General features: G+C 52.0%; 1 protein-coding gene across 2 annotated transcripts in view; it reads right to left on the bottom strand.

Annotated features, from left to right (window-relative positions):
• The window catches only part of SMAD6 (SMAD family member 6), a 75,014-nt gene that overhangs the window by 40,367 nt on the left and 10,867 nt on the right, over nt 1-23,780 (bottom strand). The window contains exon 3 of one of the 2 annotated variants that reach the window (XM_082737117.1): nt 20,938-21,015. The exons of the other annotated variant lie outside the window; for it this stretch is intronic. Coding sequence (XP_082593243.1) covers nt 20,938-21,015 — 78 coding nt within the window. The remainder of the gene's footprint in view (nt 1-20,937; nt 21,016-23,780) is intronic. 2 annotated transcript variants of the gene reach the window in all.

The raw sequence follows: 23,780 nt of genomic DNA on the forward strand, positions 1-23,780 counted from the left end.
CTCCACCCTGCACAGCCGCGTCCCAGAACAGTGCCACCTGCCTCTGTCTCCAGGAGAAAGACCAGGGAGCCAAACTGGGACCCACACCCCTGGCTCTCTATGCAGGAGGTCCTATCAGTGGCCATCTGGGGCCCCGGGACGATGGACACATGATGCCAGACACTCACTGGCCACCTCTAGTGTCCTCAAGTCTTCCAGGTTGAGTGACGCACACCTGGGTCCCGTCTGCTGCCAAGTGAGGGCCTCCAGTCCCCATAGGAGCACCTGCACGGCTTCGAAGGCGCCACATAAGTATACCCACAGCCACTGTCCGTGACCTTGCTCCAAACGAGGAGACTTGCTCCCTCCACATTCCGGCCTGGCTTGGGACTATGTCCTCTGCACCCACAGGCAGCCAAAGCCCCGCACAGAACTGCTCCCTGGGAAAGCAGGGAGGCCGGGAAACTTTGGTAGGCGGAGGGGTGCCACGCGGGAGAGTGATACTAATCCTAAAGGCCTTGAGGAAGGTGGCAAAGAAAACGTCACCTTCCATGGCACGGCGTCATAATGAACACACACGCAGCAGGAGACCTGGGCAGAGAGGGAGCTGAGCAACTTGTGGGATGGCTGGGACACTTGCTTCACGCTCCCCCCCACCGATGTTCACGGGGGTCACACGATCCGCACTCAGAGCCCGAGGCCGGCCTCGTCCCCCTGCCCCACACGTCCAGCTGTGTCTTCACCAACCTCTCCTGCATGACCTCCCCTGGCGCCATGGTCCTCTCTGCCCACCCCCCCACACCCCCAAGAATGAGAGCTCCTGGAGGGCAGGGGCTGTTGTATTTCCCCGGGGCCTCAGCCCCAGCCGGTAGTGGAAAACATTGTTTCTCAGTTACATTTTTCAACAGAATGGAACAGGCTTCAAAGAGCTGCCCTCCTTCTGCAAGACGAAGAGAGTTCTGCGGACGGACGGTGCTCGTGGCTACATCACAACCTGAATGTACTTGAGGCCAGTGAACTAGACAATTAAGAATGGTTACAACGGTTAAGTTTTCTGTTATGTGTATTTTACCACGATTTAAAAAAAGAAAAAATTCTTTTAATACCAAAAGCACAAGTGCCCTAGGCCTCTCCGAAGTGGGGTCTTGGCCCCCGCCTCCCCAACCACTCAGCCTCCTTCTGGGCCATGGCCTGTTTCAGAAAGGGGGAGGCTGCCCCCCTCACTTCCTTCCGTGTTTATCCAGAGGAGTTCTGGGAAGCAGAGGCTCAGCCCAGGCCGCTGGGGCCCAGCTCCAAGGCTCAGGGCCTGCCACAGGGGCCTTTTTCCACCTACCCAGGCCCATAGCTGGCACTGGCCAACTTCCTGGCTCACTTGCTTTTTTTTTCCCCTCAAGTCATTATAAACCTGTTTACCTTTGGGCTGCACAGGGCCTAGGCTCCAGGCAAATGATCTTAAGTGTCAGCCAAGGAGAGGAGCAGAAGGAAAGAGGGGACCCTTATGGGGAAAGATGGGGCTCCGTTCCCTCAACAAAATCTTTCCTTCTCCCTCCGATTCAATACCCATTTACTAAGTGCCTCGCCGTGCCAAGCACCACCCATCAGACACAAACAAGTACCAAGCTAGTGGTGAGATGGCCCCACAGACCCCTCGCTCGTTCCTATGCAGACGTCAACCACTATCGCTGAGTCTTTGCCACAAGGTGCTGGAGGATGGGGTGACAGGCTCTGCTGTGGGGGGCAAGGCAAGCTCCCGATATGGGGTGGCATGTGAGCTGGACCTTGGGAAGGAACAGGAGGAGTTGGCCAGGTGGACAAAGACAGCCCGGCGGGGCGTTCCCAGCGGAGGGAATGGCACGGCGAGGGAGCCGTCAAAGAGCCTGGCACGCGGCAGGCCGAGGCAGGGCCTGTGTGCCAGGCCGAACTTCCGCTGGCAGGTGACAGGGAGCTGTGGGAGGATGCTGAAGTGGGGAAGGTGGCCAACAGGGCCAGGCTCCCTGCCTCTCGAAAACACATTCCTGGGCCCAACACAGGGCAGGGGCTGTGGGGTACATTCCTCTTGGTCTCCAGTATATGCCTTTCCAGGTCCGTGCACATGGGGAGCTGGGGGCCCAGGCCAATGAGCCTTCCATTCACCTGGGGTGCTTTCAAAAAGGTGGAGGGGTGCAAGAGAGACTCTGACTACGTTCGTCTGGAGCAGGACCGAGGCATCAGAATTTTCCAGAGCCCACCACATGATCCTAACGGGCTCTGCTCTTAACAGCACCCTTATGAGGCCCCGGCAAGACGCTGCCTCCAAACATCTTTTGTGAGTGCTGTACTCCTCAAGGTTGAAAAACATAAGCCTTTAGCATCAGCCTCACTTGACTGTAATTCTTAGCTCCCCACCTTATAGATGCGTGACCTGGGCAGCGCCATCAGGCAAAACGCAACATGCCCCTTGGAATTTGAATTTCAGGTACACAACAAACAACTTTCCCCAAACACAACCTGGGACATGCTTCCACAAAACTTGTTGCTGCTGTTGATCTGAAATTCAGCTGTAACTGGATAGCCTGTATTTTTATTTGCTCAATCCGGCAACCCCTAGACTCAGGGCTACTCAGTTTCTGAGTCTTGACTACTCCATTCGGATCAGGGAAATCACCCAGGCGGAGGAAGGCAGTGGGGTGCTTGGCATAAAGCCAGCACAAGCGGGCACGACTCCCCCCCCTTTTTAAAAAAATATTTATTTATTGACAGACAGAGATCACAAGTAGGCAGAGAAGCAGGCAGAGAGAGGAAGGGAAGCAGACTCCCCGCAGAGCAGAGAGCCCGATGCGGGGCTCGATCCCAGGACCCTGAGATCATGACCTGAGCCTGACCTCAGGCTTTAACCCACTGAGCCACCCAGGCACCTCACGAGTCCCCTTTTTTCTTCCTTCCTTCTCAAAAGCTTGTTTCAGCAGAGATTTCCTTTTTTCCCATTTTGAAAATTTTCAACCATACCCCCAAAGTAGAGAGACTAGAGACTCCCATCTATATCCAAGTAGTGGGTGCTGTTGCTTATCCCACCCGGGGCTCCTTTAATCCCTGGCTACAGGGAGGTCGGGGCCAATAATGGCTCCCAGATACCCCTTATGGGAACAGTGTCCTGGTCAGCTGTTTAGAGCCCCCCCCAACACGGGGGTATGTGTGTGTATGTGTTCACACACATGCGTGTGTTGATGGCCAACGACCGATGTGGGAACAGAAGGCTGACTCCTTGGCTCGCAGTACAGTGCCAACTCCAGAGCTCCCTATGGAGGAGCCCGAGGCTGGCCTCCAGTTGAGGCCACATCCTTGCTGCCCCGTCCTGCTTCCCTCATGCCCTTCTCCTGAGAACATGCCTCCCCATAAGCCATGTGTGTCCACAACCCCCTCGCAGGTTCTGCTTCTAAGAACCCAACCTAAGCTGACTCACTCAGATTCAACAATTACCAATATGGCTTCGTTGAGCCCCTTTTATTTAGTTATTTGCTTGTTTGTTTTGGCTGAAGTACCTCATATCATTTCCCCTACGTCCTTCATTATGCATCTCCAAAAAAATGGGGGCAGTCTGGTTTTGACTTCCCTCCCTGACTTCCCTCCCAAAGGGGAAGGCCCTGTGGGGGAAAGAGCTTTAAGTGTCAGCAGTGCCAAGGGACAGGGACCAGAGGCCAACCGGGCGGGCACCAGGGCAGCCGCTCTGGCCCCAGCCCAGCCCTGGACTATGGCACAGCTTTGGTGGCCAGCAAGCCATGGTCACCCCAGGTCCCACCTCTTTTGTGTGGATCAAGAGCACTGGGACAGTGTCCCAGCATCCTCTTGGGGATCCTGCCAGGGTCTAAGTTTCTATCCTTAAAGGAGAGGATGGCATCAACAGCCAACCCAGCTGCGGCTCTCCACTGGCCAAAGCCCCTGCCTGCCCTTCTGCCTGGAGCCCAGACACTCCCACCGACCAGGAGGCACAGGTGTGACGGCCCACACTCGCCCAGGCCAAGGAGCCTGCTGTGGAGAGAGGCAGCATGGATGAAAAGGACACACAGTGCTTTTTTTCCTTCATGGTTGTAAAATACACATTAACATGAAATTAACCACCATTTAACCATTGTTCAACGTACAGTTCAGTGGCACTGAGTATACTCACCACGTTCTTCAGCCATCACCACTATCGAGTCCCTGACCATTTTCCTCACCCCAACAGAAAACCTGTGCCCATCAGCAGCCCTGGTCCAACAGCTATTGAGCTCAGACCAAACTTGGGTCCGACTCACAGCTCCTTCACTGGCTCCACATGTGACTCTGGTGGAGAAATGAAACCTCTCTGAGTCTCAGTTTCTTCATCTGTAGAATGGGAGAACTCAGAGAGGTACCAGGAATATCAAAGCAAACAGGCATTAAAAGCTGAGCTGCTCCTGGCACTATCCAACCAAGGCCAGGCTAGGTCCTCGATAACTGATGGACCTGCCACCTCTCCCTTCCCTTCTCCCCACTGCTTGTACCCTTCAGGTTCCTGGGCTGTCTGCAGTGCTAAGGGGAGAGGAGGCTGCTTCCCTCTCCTCAAGGCAGAGCAACTGGAACAAGCACTAATGGGTTCCAGTGCTTTCCTCAGCCATGCCCAGACCCAGTTCCAAACCAAAGAGTTACAAAGGCCTTTAAACTCCACACTTGGGGTGAGGTCAGCCAAAACCCGCATTTCCAAGCATGGTGCTTTTATACTTTGAAAACAGCCAAACGTGAACTGGCCACTTCTGAGGGTCATAGCGCCTGGCAGCTTCATGGCTTGCCAGCACTAATGGCCGCCTCCCCAGCCTCTCCCTCCCTCCCAGCTGTGGAGTCATCTCCCGCTGGGCTGTCTTGCTGCACTGTCTTTCCCCATCCGAATCGGGGTGGGGGGTGGTAAGGGACTGGATTTGAGAACAGGAGATCCATCCCCTGGTCAGGGTCAGCCGCTGTTGGACCCCAGGCACATATCCTCCCCTCCCAGTTCTGTGCAATAAAGAGAGGGTCAGATCAGGACTCAGCTCCCTTCCAAAGCTCCCACCCCATAGTTAGTGTGAACATCTAGCTCAGAGCTGGAAAGGATCTCATCGGGTCATCTGATCCAGTTCTCTCTAACGCTTTCCATTTCACAAACGGAGGCTGTGGCAACTCACCCAAGATGCCACATGTCTTAGTAGGAAAAATTCACACTTGACCATCTTAGAAAATGTCATAGGACAGAGGTGACATTCCTGAGAGCCCAGGAGAACAAAAAAAATCTCCATTTTGCAACTCTCCCTCCGAAACATGGTACCCAATACCAAGCACCCAAGCCATTAAAATCCTGTGCTTTATATAAAGTCAATATTTTAAAACTGTGTTTCTATATATTAGTAATAATTGGAAAATTATTTACATTTTATAAAACTACCAAGAAATGTAAACTACTTTGGCAAAATTTAACAACGATGTGCAAGATCTGTATTCTCTGATGAGAGAAATCAAAGACCTAACTATATGTAGAGGTATACCATATTCATTGATGGGAAGACTCAATTTTGTCAAGATGTCAGTCCTGCCCAACTGATATATAGATTCAATACAATCCCAATCAAAATCCCAGCGGGCCTTTTTGTAGAAATCAACAACTGATGGTACAATTAACAGAAAAATGCAAATGCTTAGAATAGCCAAAACTCTGGAAAAAAACCAGTCAGGGGATTCATGCTAACCACTTTAAAAATTTAGTATGGAGCCACAGTAATCAAGACAGGGTGGTACTGGTAAAAGGAAAGACAGATAGAAAATGAAACACAGTAGAGTCCAGAAGGAGAATGTGCATAAAAGATCAACTGATTTTTTGACAAAGGGGCCAACATGACTCAGAAGACTCAAAAGAGAAAGGGCAGTCTTTTCAACAAATGGTACTAGAATAAGTGGACTTACACACACACACACACACACACACACACACACACACAACCCAGGCCCTTATCTCACACCTGACACAAAAATTCACTTATCATGGATTATAAACCTAAATATAAACCTAAGGCTACAAAATGTTTGGAAAAAACATAGGAGAAAATCTTTAGGACCATGGGTTTGGCAGAGTTCTTTATGAACACAAAAGCATGAGAAGAAACAATTAATAAACTGGACATCAGCACAATTAAAAACTTCTGTGCTTCAAAATATCCCATTATGAAAGTGAAAAGACAAGCCACAGATTAGGAGAAAGTATTGACAAAACACCTATCTTTTAAAGGACAGAGAACCAGAATATATAAAGAACTCTCAAAATTCAATAAGAAAGCAATCAACCCAATAGAAAAAAAGATGCAAAGATCTGAACAGACACATCACCAAAGATATACAGATTGCAAACAAGCATATGAAAAGATGTTCAATATCATTACTCATTAGAAAAGTGTGAATTAATACCACAGTGAGATACCACTACACATCTATTAGGATAACAAACAAAAATCAACTGACCCCACCAAGCACTGGTAAGGACACAGAGTAGTAACTGGAACTCTCCTGGCGCAGCTGGTGAGATTGCAAAATGGTACTACCACTCGGGGAAACAGTTGAGCAGTTTTTTATAAAGTTAAATCTTCTTTTATACTAAACACCCAGCAATCCTACTCTTAGGTATTTACCCACGTGAAGTGAAAATGAACGTTTCACAAAGAAACCTGACCACACATGTTTATAGACAAAAATACTGGAAATAACCCAAATGCCCATCCACGAAACAACATGACTGAATCTCAAAGCATTTTTCTGAGTTAAAGAAAAAAAGTACAAAAGGCTACCTGTTGTGTGATTAAATTCGTAGGACATTCTGGAAAAGGCAAAACTCCAGAGAAATCAGATCAGGGGTTTCCAGCAGCTGGGGGCTGGGGTTAAGGGCTGACCACAAAAGGACACCAAGGAACTTTCTGGGGATGATGGAAATGTTCTGTATCTTAACTGTGTGGCAACAGTTACATTAACTACCAAAATTCCTAGAACAGTACACTTTCAAAAGTTTTACTGTATACAGATTATATCTTCATAAACCAAAACAAACACTAAACCCTGTGCAGCCCCATGAGGGCTTGTCTGGTTTCTCCAACCAGTCTGTGAACTCATGGACAAAATGAGGGGGTGGTTCCACCCAGAGAAGGGTAGCAACTTGTCCAAGGACACAAGCTCTGACATCAGCCAGATCTGGGTTCAAAGCCCACTTCTACCACTAATTAGCCTGACGTCCCCCTGGGGCAAATGACTTTGCCCCTGTGAGCCTCAGTCTGCTCATCTATAAAATGGGATACGAAGTCATACAACCTACCTTACTAAAAGGTCATAAGGAACTCAAGAAACACGTACTGTGTATGCCACATGTTCTACCCTCGAATTTTGGCCATTATTATTACTATTTCTTTGACAACTGTTATTTCTGTGAAAGAGCCAGGACTGAATTTCAGGGGATGTCTCCAAACCATGTCTTCCTACATGAGATGGGCTAGGCCAGGGACCAGGGCTACTAGTTTCCTCGTCACACCTGAGGGACAGAGGTAGACCCAGGTTCTGTCTAGAAGGCATTCACACAGTCTGCTCCAGGACAAGGGATAAACTCAAAGCCAAGTTGAATCCTGGCAAGGGAACAGTATGGAGGTGAAAACCACTGAATGCTGAGAATAAAGAAAAAAAAAAAAAAGCAGCCGCTGTGGGCTGCCCAATCCCTGAAGGCTTCCTGGAAAAGGAAGGCTTTTGGTCAGCCTCAAAGGGCAAATCAGATGTGATTAAGTCAAAGGAAAGGAGCTCTCAGGAAGGGGAGAACCAAAAGATCCCTCCAGCCCTTACATCTCCCCCACCCAATCCCTGGCAAAAAGCAGCAAGCAGCCCGCAGCCTTGGCGCTGCCTTCCAAGCAACAGCCTGGGGCCAAGGGGAGGTGCAGGCATGACAGCAGAAGGTCCAGGCACCATGCGTCAGCCGGGTACCCACATGCGTCCCCACATCTGGGCAGAAGGGTCCAACGGAGGGTTGGCCCGGAATGTTGGGCTTTCACTTTCCCCTCTCCTTTTTTGTTTTTTTCTCCATGGACCTGAATTTGGGTTTGTCTGGGGAGTGTTTTCTTAAGCCCAAGTGTTTTTCCTGCAGCTAAGGCCCACCCCCTCCTGCCCCTCCTGGACCGTGGCTGAGCAGCGGCCAGTGAAACTGCCTGGCTCCAGAAGGAGGGCCGCCTTTGATGCGCACCCCTCTGCAGACATCAATGTCGCTGTGTGCACGGCCCCTTTAATAAGTTATTTCCGTGGAAAACCCTGGTAACTCAGTCATGAATCAAGCCTATAAACACCTCAAACCCATCAAAGCACCCAAGAAAGGGAGGGGGTGGGCGGGCAAAGAAAATCTCTTACGGTAACTCACACACTGCTCCCTCAGAAGGGCTCGGCTGCTCTGTTGTCAGAGGCCGCCCCTGGGACAGAGCCAGCCCACCCAAACAACGACAGGTCACCCCGACGCCCCAGGAGCTGAGTCCCCAAAGGACACTGCCTGTCTGTGTGTCCCAGGGATGCTGCTAGAGTCCTAGCCCGACGCCCGGCAAGATTTACAGCCCAGAGGAGCAAACCCGGCCGGCGGCTCCCAGGGCCCAGGAATGTAATAGTTTGGCTACCGGTGAAAGGCCCAGTTTATTGGAAACACACTTCTTTTCCAATGTTTGGTTTCCTTTCACTCTTTTCTCCTTTTTGTTTTTCCCAGCGTGCACCACCCAGGCCCTTCGAGAAGGGCAGGGAGCTAAAAATCCTACCCTAGGGGTGAAGAGGGGAGGTAGGGTATGGGGCCCTGAATCCACTGGGAGCTGTGCCGGCCAAGGTCAGACACCACCCCTCTCCGATCTCATCTGTAAAATGGGTAGGATGAACTAGTGTTCATCCTAGAAGGGTACAACAGCCAGGCAGCAAATGGAATAAAGCTGACCTCGTGTAATGCACAGCCCAGTGATCCCACTCCCAGCTAGATGTCCTCATGTCCCCAGAAAGGCTTGTCCGAGAATCCTTATTGTCACATCACGGGTAGGAGCCCCAAAACTGGGAACTGCCCAGGTGCCTATCGGTAGTCAGATGGCTCCATCAGCCTAGGAGAGCCGAGGCATGGGCCCATGGGGTACTATCCAGCAATGAATGATGGACCGCAGGCATTCACAGCAATATAGAGAGCTTCGAGAACATTCTGTCACGTTAAAGAGCCCACAGGTTCTGTGGGTGGGTGCCTACCAGAAGCAAGGGGGAAGAGGACGGTGCTCAAAAGGTACAAGATTCCGGTCAGAAGATAACTATCCCGGGGGGGATAAAATGTGCAACACTGTTAATGTTCCTGGATTGTGTACTTCAGAGTCATGAAGGGAGTAGACCTCAAAAGTTCTCATCGCAAGAAAAAAAAATTGTCACTAAGTGTTTATGAATGTTGGCTAAATTTATGCACTAATCGTTTCATAATATAACCATATACCAAGTCATGCTGTATACCTCAAACGAATACAATGGCAGACATCAATTATACCTCAATTAAACAGGAAAAAAAAAGAAGAGCCCAGAGTATAGGTTTCCATCTGTACCAGCTTCAGAAAGAGGAAGATGAGCCTGTGGTATTTCAAGTCAGAACAGAACCCACGCAGAAGGGGTGGGGTAGTGGGAAATGACTGGAAAGGCACATAAAAGGGGGCTTTTGAGGTCACATTACGCTTCTTGATCTGGGCGATAGTAACACAAACACATTCAGTCTGGAAAACCTGTTCCCTTGTGATATATGTGGTTTTCGTCACATATATACATCAATAAAAAGTTTACATTAAACAAATAAAACTGTATACTCTTGGGCCATACAAACCCATCCTCGAAACGTACAGTCAAATCCACCCATCTGTCAGAAGTATTCCTGGGGCACCCAGCCGTGACTCACCCCAGAGAAAAGTCTGGCCATCCCTGAATTGGCATTCAAGGCCTTGCCATGGGCTTCACCTCTTACCGCCCTGCCAGGGTCACTCCCATTCCCAGAGAAGCATCTTCACACGGCCTTGCCTTTGCCCAGCGGCCCTGAGACCTGGGATGCCCTTTCCCCTGTGGCCTGGTGAAACCCTCTGTCTGACCTTCACCCCAGCTCCACTCCCAGCATCCCCTGCGGCCGCCCTGGGAAGTTGCTGTCTCCCAGCCTGCACTGCTCCCTTAGGAAGTAGCATTCACCGTAACTGCCTCGCTAGGAAGTGATATTCTCCCCCAGCCCCCATCCTTCCAATTAGATTCTAAGTTTCCTGAGAAGGCGCTACCTTGGGGACCTTGTCCTTCATGCAATCCTATCCTGCATGCTGAGACTCGGTTACCAAGTCACCTCATGACCATTTACAGAAAATCAAATGCGCACCAGACACCCTACATAGGGGGCCTCCGTGGGGTCTGTGAGGTGTTGCCAGGCCTGCTTGTGAGAAGTGGAGTAAGGCTGCAAAAGGGAGGCTAAGTGATGTACACAGCAGTCTGGCCCCCAAGGCTGGGCTTTCCACCCCCGCCCAGCAGGGTCCCCGAGTAGCCCATCACCCATACACCTGACTCCACACCTGACCTCCAGGTCCAGAAGCAGGCCTGGGCAGAGCTGAGTGGAACGTGTTCCTTTTTACTCACACCAAGGGAGGCTTCCCGGCATTGAGGGTAGGGCTCAGGTGGGGCTGCCTCCAGCCGCTGGAGAAGGCGCCTTACTGCAGAAGCTGGAAGTTACACCCGCCTCGTGGAGGAGGAGCTCGTCAGACATCTGCTCGCCTCTAGCTGACTGACTTGGAGCAAATCATTTTCACCACCTCCCACACTCAGTTTTCTTACTCGAAAACTGGGAGTTATACCACCTGTTTTAAGACGCCTTAAGCACCCATCCCCAGAAGTGATGGAGTACAGGCTGGGGGCCCAGCTATGGAACAGGCTGGACGCTCTAAGTCCCTCTGGACCTGGGTTCTTAGCTCTGGCAGCATATCAGAGTCACCTGAGGAATGTTTTTTTAAATCCTGATGGTAGGTCTCTCCACAACCACTCCAGAATGGGTCTGAGCCTTTTAGAAACTCTTTAGGGCACTCTAATGTGCAAAGAGGATTGAGAACCAATGAGTCAGACCAATGGACTCATTTTACAGATGGAGAAGCCAAACAGAAGCAGCCTGAGACCACCTAGAGATGAGGGACAGAGCCAGGACCGGGAGCTGGGTTTCCTGGCCCCCCAAGCCAGGTACGGCACTACTATTAAACTCAAGAGGAAACCCCTGGGGCTCTCTCCAGCCTTTGCCCTGTGCGGAACAGGGCAGGCAGCTAAGACAAGAGCTGGGCAGCCTGGTAGGAGGCACTGGGCCCTCTCTGCCATCCTCAGCTCCTCTCTCAGGTCTAAGAGCAGTAAGTGCCCCAGAGGCAGGACTCCCCCAACCCAAATCAGGGTTTCCTTGAGTCCGAGACAGACAACATAAGAGAGTCTAGGGGTGTGGAGAAGCCACAGGCATTCCCATGAAATCTGCTCTGTTTTAAACCCTCTGGGGTGGGGGGCAGGGGGGTTTCTGTAAATCACAGACACAATCCCAGTATCTACTACATACCAGGCCCTGAGCTGGGCATGAGGTAGAGAAGACCCAGGCCCTGACTCTCAAACCTCACTCCCAACCTCTGCCCCCTGAGAGCGGCCTGGAGTCTGTGTTTTGTAAAGCGCCCCCTCTCCTCCTGGGGGTGAGTTGGAGTGACCCTCCCCATCCCTCGGCCCAGCAGGGCAGAGCCTAAGGCCCAGAGCTGATCTGAGCTTTGCAGAAGCCCACACAGCCACTGAGTGTAAGGCTGGGACCCCACGCGGCGACCCGGGAGCCTCTCGCCTCCGCACTGGATGGCGGCAGACCAGAGGACCGAAGAAGGTGAGTAGAGACAGGCGGAGGGGTGGGGAAAGACACAGTCTGGGACTCGCTGGGATACATACATCCTGATGGGCTGCTGCGGACAGCCTGTCTACAGGGGTGCCTCTGAGTGCCCCCATTTCAGCCCGTTCAGCCCAAGAGGCCAGAGCCAGAGGGAGAACAGGTGTACTCGGCCCCTGCCTCGCTCCTGACACTCCCTGCTGCCCACAGTTACCCATCACCCCCATTCCCGGCTGTGTGCAGGAGCCCACCTCCCCACCTTCTCCCCCCACCTCACACAGAAGGCCCACCAGCCCAGTGGCTCCCAGCTCTGTCCTGTGTGGGCACAACTCTGGACGACTCCGAGAGACTGAAATGGTTTCCAGGCTCCTATCTCTGAGCTCCTACCTCTCCTTTTAAAGATCAGTTGAAGTCCTGGCAATGGTTCACCTTGCAGTCTGGGGCAGTGGCTTTGATGTCTGCTCCAGACATGAGACCTCTGTTTTTCCAAACCCAGAAGCTTCTACCACCGGGTGAGGGTAGCGTCGCTCCCTCGGGCCAGGGCAGCCCCTGCTTTGCAGGGGTGCCACCCGCAAGGCCTTCCCCTCTCCAGCTGAGGGTGCCAGGCCCTGACAGGGGTGGTGTGGGGAAAGGGCCCATAAAACACCAGGAATTCTTTCCACAAAGGGCAGCTGGGAAAGCGATGCATCTCTGCTTCCCTTGGCAGCCAAGGGCCATGGAGGGAGAATGTTTAATAGAAAAACATCTGACAAAGTACCTTCAGGATATATTTTCTGCATCAAAGAAGGCTCTTGGCAACAGCCACTCTACCCTGACAAGGAAACTTTCGAGCGCGGCTCCCGATTGTTACAGACGCCCGGGGAGAGCGTGCCAGGGGGCACAGGAGGAGGCCGAGCCACAGAGCCTGGCAGACAGATGATTGTGATTAGGCTAGATGCAACCAAGTGCATTTTCTGGAATTTCAGGTCTCCTCCAAAAACCTGCTGGTTCTCCCAGAGATACAGGCTGCCGGAGGTGGAGTGAGGGGTAGGCGCTGGCTGCCTCTAGCTCAAGCCAACCACCCGGGACAGGAACAGGCCCCACCCTCACCGCAACAGCCCCCTCTCGGACACCTGCTCCCTACCCCCACCTGCATGCCACTGGTCATTGGTGTGTTCAGCCAGCAACCGTCTGATGAGCAGAGCTGCTCTGGGACCTGGTGAGAGTTGTTCATGCCAGATCTCAGGTTCCCGGGGGGAACAGATGTGCCACAGGGAGCAGGAACCGTGTCGGTCCTGCATGGTTCCGGGGAGAGCAGAGAGGGCACCGTGCCAGACACGGGGGATCCCACAGCGGCCAGACAGCCTGAGTTCTGATCCCACTTCTACCGTTTTCTAGTGGGATGACCTTGGGTACGTTATTCCCCCTCTCTGAGCCTCAGTTACTTCTCCTTTAATTTGGCTACTAAAAGGAGCGACCTCACAGAGTGGTTGGGAGGATTCCATGAATGAATAAAGGCATGGCACTTGGAGAGAGCCTGGCACAGAGCTCTGCATTAACTGTGATTCTCAAATAAGTGTCATCATCTTATGTGTTCTCTCTCACTCTGGATCCCTTTGTCCCAGGCAAAAAAAAAAAAAAAAAAAAAGGTAATTTACTCTTTCGTTCATTTATTCTATAGTGATCTCTGTCTATGGGCTAAGTCCTGTGCTGGATGCCAGACAAGGTCCAGAGCCAAGTATATCCGGGAGTTTCTCTGGCCCCAGTGACCACAGTCTCTCTATTCCAGTCCATTCCTCCAGCATTTGGAACTTGCATCAAGCTTCTCCTGTGTGTTTTTTTAAGTTCTGACCAACCAAAGGGAGGGAAAAAAGCCTTCTCTCCTTAAAAACTCCAGGGCAGGTCACCCAAATGGTGGATTCAGGACAATCTCTCTGGATTCATCTTTCCCCGTTCCCCCATCTCTCAAATATTAACCTTCTAGCCACAAACCGATTCAGAACACAGGGCTACTGCACATCTCTCTGCTTTTGCACAAGCTGTTCCTTCTATCCGACAGGCTATCTCTCTACCCTGCTGTCTTCTTGATGAACTCCTAGGCATCCTACAAAACCCAACCCAGAATCACTTTCTCCTTGATGTTCTCCCTGAACATCCCATTCCCATCCCAACAGCAAGCATCCCCTGCTCCTGCTTCTGTGCTGGTGCTGAGTCTTGCCCCTATCTCCACAGCACTTGGCACAAGCAATCATTCACCAGTCTTGGCTTGCTGCCTACCTTTCCTGCTAGATCATTAGCTGTTAAAAGGGAAGGTATGGGCTTTCTTCACTTTATATCACCTGCCACTGGCATGCAGTAGGTTCTTAATAAATGATCAAAACATTGACTCCTTATCTCAAAGCCAACCATCAGGAAACACACCAGCCCTAAGTTCCTCTGTCAGGGACCCCAGAGGGTATAAGGCTATGTGATCTCAGGCATGTCAGTTGCCCCCTCTGGGCCTTGGATTCTTCATCAGTCAAGTGTACCCCTACTCCAGTCCCCAAGCTTTACTGCTCTGGGGGTGGGGGTGGGGTGCAGGACACGAAGCCCCTCCCCCTGCATGGCCCTGTCCCAGGTGTGGTTTTTGCTTTGGGACAATGAGGGGAAGCTCGGATACGGCAGGCTAGAAGCCCCAGCTCCCAGCATAACCCCGAGGCCCAGGAACTGGTACCCTCCCTGGAACACAGCATTATCAAGGAGCCCCTTGAGATCAGTGGCCCAATATACAGCTGAGCAAACTGAGACCAAGGAGGAGAGGTGCTTGCCTGAAGTCACGTCCCTGGGGAAATCTCCAAGCCAAGCCTGGAAGCCACTCCAGCATGCTGCTCGCCATCCAACCCTGCTTCCTGGCAAACCAGGTTGGCCAGACCCCCTCCCCCCACCTGCCCCACAACTGCCTGGTCCCCTGGGACTGCTAGAATCACCTTTGTCTCTGCTGCTCTTCACCCCTGCCACCTCTCCAGCCTCAAACAACCAGCCTGGGAAGAATGGGTCTTTGGGTGACCTGCCCTGGAATTTTTTTTTTTTTTTTTTTAAGAGAAAGAGAGAGAGAGATCACAAGCAGGCAGAGAGAGAGGAAGCAGGCTCCCCGCTGAGCAGAGAACCCGATGCGGGGCTTGATCCCAGGACCCTGAGATCATGACCCGAGCTGAAGGCAAAGGCTTAACCCACTGAGCCACCCAGGTTCCCCTGCCCTGGAGTTTTTAAGGAGAGGCATTTTTCCCTCCCTTTCTGTCAAAACGTAAAAAAACCCAAAACACACAGGAGAGGCTTGGTGCAAGTTCCAAATGCTGGCCATGTTGGAACCAGAGGTGAATGGTCCTTCTCGCCACTCCCCTGCCCTGAGAGAGGGCAAGGAGTCTGGGCCTATTTCTGAATTGGACATGGCAACCTGGTCCTGACCCGGGAGCCCAGCGTCAGTCCTGGCCCACCACCTCCAGGCCGGAACCTGACTTGGTAGGTAGGCAGAGCAAGTATGGGCCATACCCAAAAGCCAGCTCTGAGTCCATGGGGACGCATCTGGGTTCAAGCCTAATTGTGCCAGGCTACCATCTGCCTTGAACCCCAGAATAAGACTTCTTTCCCGCTCTCCAAAACCAAGTGAAACCCCCTTGCAGCGAAAACTCCCCCACTCCCCGCCCTCCCTCCTAAACCATGAGCTTAGCACCCCAGATCTACAGGTCCTGAGCACTGTCATGTGACAGTGACATTATCCGGACTCTGTCACCAGGTGGGATCAGTTTGTAAAAACTGAGCTGGACACATACTGTACACTCTATGGTATAATAAAGTTTTTTAAAAAAAATTACCCAGGCCCTGGCCTCCCCTTGCCTCAACTCCCACCAACACCTGGTGCTTTGCTTTTTAACCTCCTAAATTCCTTTGCTTTTCTCAGCCTTCGGCTGTTTTCACACCTCCAGACCCTGGCACCTGCTATTTCTTCTACCTGGAACACATCAACCCAGCCCCAAACCTTGTCTCTTCTATAAGCTCCTATTTATCCCATAAAACCCAACTGGCATATCACTGCTTCCAGGAAGTCTTCTTGGGCTGCCTCCACACCACACCAAGAGTCAATCATTAATTAATCTCTTCCTCTAGACTGCGTCTTCTACTACTTCTCATTATCACTGTGTCTTCACACAAAGTTAGAGATCATGTACTTTGTATGTCTCTGAGCTCCCAGCTGTAAGCACAGCGGCTGCCACGTCGTCGCGCCCACATCCACCACATGTTATGTGCCAAGCTGTGGCTGATTCACAGGCACCATCTCATGGTGGTTAAGTGCCTGCCCCAAAGTCCCACAGCCAGGAAAGGGCACGGCTGGGACTTGAACTCAGGGCCTCGTGGTGCGCAGCCCACACCCTTCAGCTGATTTTGCTGAAGAGCCTCAACACCGCTGAATGAACTGAACTTGAAGAACAGGGAGCTCTAGGGTCTGTGAGACGGGAGCATCCGAGGAGAGCAACTTGGGTCCTAGAAGGAGGAAGCAGCAGGAAACAGTGCTGCCCACCAATGCTCCTCTCCATGCTTCTGTAGACACTGACAATGAACACCAGATAGCACCAACCCCAAAGGGTTCCTCTTCAGAAACCACAGAGGTGAAAGGAGGCAGGCGTTTGAGCTGCTCTCCTAATCTCTCTGAGCCTCTGTTCCCCAACTCTGCCCGTGTACAGAATGTAAGAATCCTGGAGAATGGACTGTGCCCTCGAGAAGCTTAAGTCTGGTTGGTAGAGGAAAGACACTCACGTGCAGCTGAGCTCCCAACCACGTGATCCTCCGCAGCTCCCTTCCTTTGATGGACTCTTCCCCCTAAAAATGAGGGGCTCACCCTCACTGGCGCAGCTCTAAAGAAACAGCATGCTCTGACAACTGAGAGACCAGCAAACACGTCCAAGGTCAGTGAAAGGGACAGCTCAGTCCCGATGACTGGCAGCTGACAACGCACCTTGCACACAGTGGGTGCTTAATAAAGCCGTCAAACAGTTATTCATTAGGCACTAGGATACCAGAGAGGAGTCACCAGTTCCTGAAGACGCCAGCCCAGCGCTGCAGCCCCCAGATGAAGCAAGTCTGGCTTTCAAAGCAACACAGCACCTCAGGCTCTCATTCAACAGCCCAATGCTCACTCAGCACCCAGCACAGGGCCTCATCTGGCTGCTCCTCAAAGGGCCTAATGCTCCTTGTGCAGTGCACATCCTGTTCTAGCCTAGAGCCCCCGAGAGCCGAGAGAACCCTAATCCCCTTCCTCAACCCTCCTCAGAATGGCCATGTCTATGCGGCTGGCCCTTCCTCCCGCAATTCCTTGAATTATGGCCTAGTCTACCTTCATACTGCCAAGAAGGGCTGTCTCCCAGCCACTCACACCTTAGTATGAATTTAACCAGCTAACCCCATTGTCCTCCCCAAACTAGACTGAAACCCAAAAAACAGAAGGAGAAAGACAGAGGTATTGCCACAGGGAGGGCTCATAAGGACAGCCTGAGGGGAGACTTTAGCTAGTCAAGGGCAGCATCCCAGGCCCTGAGTTAGGCCAGGAATCCAGAGTGTTGAGCTTCTGAAGGCACCCCAAAAGGGGGACTTCTAGGTTTTTGAGACTCTGGGCGTCAGAGTCTTTCAATCTCATAGAAGCCCTGGGTTCTACCCTTCACGGAGCAATCTTGGTAGAATCATCTGTCCCTTCCCAGCTTCCGGCTTCCATTCAGCAGGAATCATGAACCGAGGAGATCCTTAACAGGTCGGACGAGTGTCCTGTCCACCACTCTGCAGAGAGCGGTAACCAGACCCTCTCCTACCCTGCCACCCACGTGTCCTTGCCTGCCCTGGCAATGACAGCACCTCAAAATGCCCACCATCCCCGACGTGGCCTCAACAACAGTACAGGAAAGTGAAGCGGAGACTTTGGAGCTGGATAAAAATAGTGCAAGGCAAACAGGAGTGGGCTCCGTCCCGGGGCTACAGACACTCTGCTCCAGAGAGGGGCGGGGCTCTTGGGGACTCAGGGAGTCAGAAGGGGCCGGGGCAGCCGGCCGGCGTGGTCTCAGGGTAGTCTGCACCCTCCTGCGTGGTGGCAAGGATGGGTGCTGAGCTCTAGGCCTCTCACCATCCCTGCACCCCATCCCCAGTTCCTAAACAGGGCCAGGCTGTCCCCAGATTCTTTCGATCCTTCTCCCTTGCCCCATCCCCCACCAGGGTGTGTCTCCCGGAGGGGGCTGGGAGCCCTAGCTGGAATGCCAGGCAGGACCCTCAGGCAGGAGGGCTGGGCAGTCACACCGCTCAGGATCCCAGCTGGAGCCTGCCACTTACAATTCAGGAATTTGGGCAGCTGGCCCAGCAGAGAGCCTCAGTTTCCCTGGAAGACAGGGGGACTCACACCCGTCTCCCTGGGGTGCGGTAAGGAGTCCAGGAGGTGGAGAATGACCAGCTCTTAGCAAAGAGCTAAGCAGGGAGTGTCAGTAAGTGTCAACTGTTGTCAGCAGGGGCGTTATCTGTCCTTGAACATCAAACATCCTGGCCTGGCCCAACACAGTCTGCCCTTCAGCTTTCTGACCTCACCTCCCGTCCTGCCCTTGGGCAAGCCCCGCATTCCACCTCAGCCAGATGAATCCTGCCTCCATCCAGGGAGGAGACCTGTCACCTCTCCAGGGCTTCCCATCACCCTGCTGGGCCTCCCTCCCGGAGCCTGTCCTCCAGGATGACAGCTACCACAGCCCCGAGCCTAGGAGCTCCCAGGAGGCGAGGGCAGTGCCGACCCACCGGTCCTCTGAATCCCACAGCTCAAGGAAGCTGGAAAAGCTGGCCAGCGAGCCCCCAGAGCCCCTAGAGTGGGAGGAGATGCATGACGTCCCCAGAAGGTGCCTGGGGGACTACATGGGGAACGCTCCACTCACCTCCTGAGACAACCTCGAACTCAGACCAAAGCCCAGCAGACCCCACTCGATCCCTCCACCCCCACTCCGGAAACCCCAAACTCCTCCCCAGTTCCTCAGAATTCCACTGGATGCCAGATTTTCATGCGGGCCTCACCCACAGGAAAGAGCACCAGGGGTGTCTGCTCACTGGCTGTACCACACACCACTCGGGGATGACTGGGTGGTAATCCCAGACTCTGGGCCCCGGGGCCAAACCTAACAGCCCCCAGGGTCTCCGGACATGTCCCTCCAGAGGGTGCTCTCTCCTGGTTCTAGCAGGGACTCTGGGGTCTGCTCCGATCCTGCCTGAGCCACACACCCAGGCCACTCTGGGAGGGCAGAGAGAGATCCAAAGAGACTATATCCGTAAACAGACCCAAACCAGGGCCCTCTGAAGCATTTCTGCAAATGGGAGTTTCCACCATTAACAGGGGGAGGGGGAGCAGAGAATGTCGAAACACTGCTCATCCATTAGACGACCCATGCCAATGTACTCACCTAAATTAAATACGTTCTGAGGGCTGGCAGGGGCACAGAATCAGGCATTCAGAAACACTGTTAAGCCTCTTGCTTTAAAATTATATGTGGCTTTCATCCATGTACGCACAGAAGAAAAAGAATGGATTAAAGTATTAACTTCTTGTGCTCATCTGATAAGGTCTTTCAGGCGTTATCACCAAGTAGGGGCCCACAGGCATAGAAGAAACTCCCAACCAGTCTGGACCACCAAAGACCAGAAGGTAAGGGGGACCCTGAAGACTGGGACACCAGTACCTGAGCCATGAGCCCCACTACGGGACCCTGGCAAGTCACTTCCTGCTCTAGCTTCTTGTTTTCCTATCACAGAAACGGGCACCCTCGTGGGATCTCCCACGGTTGTGATGGAATACAGAATGAATGCGGAAGGGCTAGGACCTGGGTAATGGCCAGGCAGCCACAGGCAGCCAGCATCGCGTCCCTCTTAGAGTCATGGGGAGGGGATGGCAAGAATGACAGCCAGAACTTCATATGGGGAATGCAGGCTTTGGAGGTACATTCAGCCCTTGCAGAAAAGGGGGACGGGACAGCAGTCAGGAACACAGTAGCATGGTGGCAAATGGCTCTGCTACTATGTGACCCAGAGCGAGTACTTTACTGCTATTCTGAGATGATGCACGTACAATGCCAGAGCAGACAACATGGCCAAAAGGAAACACTCCATCGACAGCTATGGTCACTGCTATTGCCACGGGCATGGAGCAGGGGAAGGACAGCTTGGACGCACACAAACAGAAGTGCTCACCCAGACAGCCAGCCATGTCCACTTAGGACCCAGTGGCTGTCACGCCACACAGTGCACACCCATGCCACAAGCCCCAGCTGTCTTTCCAGGACACCCATCCACCATGCTCCCAAAGGGTCCCACAGACCTCGGCACCAGAGTCCCTCCTGGCCCCGCGATGACCCCAGGTCACCGCCAGCCTCTCATTTCTTAAGGCAAGCCTGGTTTAGCTACTCCCAGGAACGAGAGGATCCCTGTGGCCAACTCTTCATTGCAGGGGCCTGGGGAACTCCAAACTGGGGTTCTCTCTGCTTCCTAGCCCAGCATCCACTGCTCAGAGAGAGACATGGATACCACCAGCCTTTGGCCAACTCCTCGCTTGCCAGACCCTCCCCGGAAGCTAGTTCCACCCACACTCCATTCCCCCTTCTCTTGACCCTCCCCGTCAGTCCTTCCCCAGAGGGCAGACAGGAGAAGAAAGCCACAAAGATAAATGTATACACATACATGCATTTTGTAGCCTCTCAGCAGCTGGGAAAAGAGGCTTCTCCCTGCTAAACTGAGGGATGGAGAGCCGGGCTAGGCTTTCACCAGTCCCACGAGAGACAAGGTGGAGACAACTGGTGAGCGTGTGGCCCAAAAGGCACTTTCAAAGTGACCATCTTTAGATCTCATTCATACAGATGGTTCTTAACCCCATGGATGCTGGCGACGAAGACCGTTGAGCCTTCCTATCCAAGAGGTGGAGAACAGGGGAAAAGAAAAGGAGGGAAGAAATCATAAAGGTCTCCATCAAACTCCCCCCCAACCTGTCCCCTTCCGTGAAGTTCAACACAACAGCACCGTGCAAGGACAGAAATGCCAACCTGAGAATTCACCCGGGGCGGTGATGAGGGAGTTGGTGGCCTCCGTTTCAGTGTAAGACAATGTGGAATCAGATAGATCTACGGAGGAAAGAGAAAGACAACTTAGTTGGCTGTGGGGGCAGTCCTCTCTTTTCTTCTGTGCCCGCGCGCGCGCGTGTATGTGGGCAAGTGCACATGCATGCGTGTTCACACGTAAGTGCTTGCAAAGGGCACTGTGTCCCTCCCAGCTTTCTGATGCCACTCTGTAACCTCGTCCCATGATCACACGAGACCAGGCCAGCCAGCCCTGGAACTCCTCTGGAAAATGCTGACTCTTATAGCCTTGGCACCTGAAAAGTCTCAACTACTCTGACCACAGAAATAACCCAAGTTCAGGGGACTAAGCAAGTATCAACTTGGAGCCTCCGTGGGTAAGGTTAAATTAAGCCCCTAAACAATTCATAGTTGCTGCACTTAATTACCACCATTAAAATTCTTAAAGTTGTTCCTTCTTGCTTCCTTCCTTCCTTCCTTCCTTCCTCGCTGGAGCTGGGGAAGCTCTGTTTTAACAAGTTACCAGCCACCCTCACTCTGCCCCACTTGTACCCCTCTAATTAACGGCTCAAGCATTTGCTCCCAGATTAACTTTTTTTTCCCTCTTCCCTCCTCCACTTCTTAACATCCAGACCTGCTCACAGAGCAACTTGCAATGCCTGGACTGGTTTTTTGCCTTTTTTTTTTTTTTTTTTTTTAAAGTAATTTCAAGTACTTCATATGGCTTGTGTTATTTGTTTTCCCCTGTCTGTGCAGTGAGTGAGATGGGGAAAGGAAAATCTTTTGCACATTTTCTCTGGAATACTGAGCTGCTACCCAGACAAGCCCATGCCTTTTTGGGCAGGCAGACTCGCAACATTTTTCCTCTGTTCCCAGCCATGAGGTGTTGCCCGTGTGAAGGAGTCATAAGGCATGTTCTGGAAGGCTGACAGCTCGTCACCTTCTTACCCAGCTCGACCCAGGTCTGGCTCAGCTGGTCCCACCTGGCTCAGGAGAACCACTCCAAGCTGGAGATTCCTGGCACAGAAACCGTTAGCCAAGGCCCTGGCGAGCTAGAATTCCATTCAATCCTGTAGGACTTTTTTCTTTTTTCTCCTTTTACCACAAGGTTTGAGGAACGGGAAGATGAAACATTAACCAATTGGGGTTTTTGTTTTGTTTTTGGTGTTTTTTTTTGTTTGTATCCCCACTTGCCAGATGCTGAGGGTGTTCTGGGTTTTATTTGGGGTAGGTTTTTTGTTTGTTTGTTTCTTTGGGGTTTTTTTTGTTTTTTTTGTCTCACGTGATCACAGAGGCTTAGAAGTGAACTGACTTTTTGTTTATGAAAAAGCAACAATGCAAGGGAAAGAAAATAATACAAAAAAATAGCTCAGACTGTTTATCAGGGCACGAGAAAGTTATCTGCTAGTAAAACGTGTTAGGAGGGAAATAGGACAGATGGAAAACCTCTTTAAAATAAAAATAATACCCACAATGCCCAAGTGGGAGCTTCTTAAAGAGGGTTTTGCTTTTCATAGCTAACGGTCCCAAAGTGTTCAGCACCCTGAGTCTTTTTTTTTTTTTTTAATTTATTTTATTTATTTATTTGACAGACAGAGATCAGAAGTTGGCGAGAGGCAGGCAGAAAGAGAGGAGGAAGCAGGCTTCCCACAGAGCAGAGACCCCAATTCGGGGCTTGATCCCAGAACCCTGGGATCATGACCTGAGCTGAAGGCAGCGGCTTAATCCACTGAGCCACCCAGGTGCCCTAGCACCCTGAGTCCTGCTGCCTCTTCCTGTCTGAAGGGCTGAACCTTACTTCCAAGGGAGCCGCTAGAAAGCCCACGTGGCCAGTTTTGTGAGTGAGGGTCCCAGAAGTGGGACGGCCCTATTGTGTGCATTCTTCCAAAGCCTCCCGTTTACTGCTTCTTATGACCTTGAAGAACACTTCCGACCTTGATCACGGCACAAGCACCACGGAGAGACCCTGCCTAGAAGCTGGGGGCACAGGTTTGAGTCCCACCTCCATCACCAGTCGTAAAAATCAGGGCTCATCAACTTTTTCTGCAAAGGACCCCCATCGTAAATAGAACTTTCAGCCTTGCGAGCCACAGGATCTCTGTTTCAGCGACTCAACCGTGTGGTCAGAAGCAGCCAGAAACGATGTGGGAACAGGGGAACACGGCCATGTTCCCACAGGCCTATTAGTACGGATGCTAGACTTTGAATTTCCTATCATCTTCACACACAAGGAAATAGTATTCTTTTGACTTTTTTTAAGCATCTAAAAAAGTGCAAACCATCCTTAGCTCATGAGCCATACAAAAACAGATGGCGGGCCACAGTCTGCAGACTCCTGAGCTGTGTGACTACCACCGAGTGTCACTTCCTCTTTCTAGGCCTCAGTTGTCTCATTTGTAAAATAACCGAGACACCTGTTGATTTCCAAATGGCTGCTCGGCAGGGCCAGGCACTGTCCTTATTTCTGCTGCTTTATCACAGGCTGACCCGCAATTCCTCAGGGCAATGATCCTTGACTTTCAAACAGAGAGGCTACATTTACTGAGAACATTTGGGTGGTTTTTTTTTTTTCCTTCCTCTAATGGAACTAGGGATCTTCTAAGGGACTAGTGCAATTATGTTCACTTGGGAAATGCTGAGACAGGCCCATGAGGGAGGGATGGGGAACGGCCAAACCCAAACAGGGGGCTGCTAGTGGGTTTCCGCCTCAGCCCTGCTGCTCATTAGCTGGGGGGCCCTCTCCATCCCTCAGCCAGATTCCTCATCTGCGAAGTGACAGGGTCCCACCAGATGACCTCTTCAGGTCCCTG

This window comes from Mustela nivalis (genome assembly GCF_964662115.1).
Source record: "Mustela nivalis genome assembly, chromosome: 6".
Taxonomy (NCBI): domain Eukaryota; kingdom Metazoa; phylum Chordata; class Mammalia; order Carnivora; family Mustelidae; genus Mustela; species Mustela nivalis.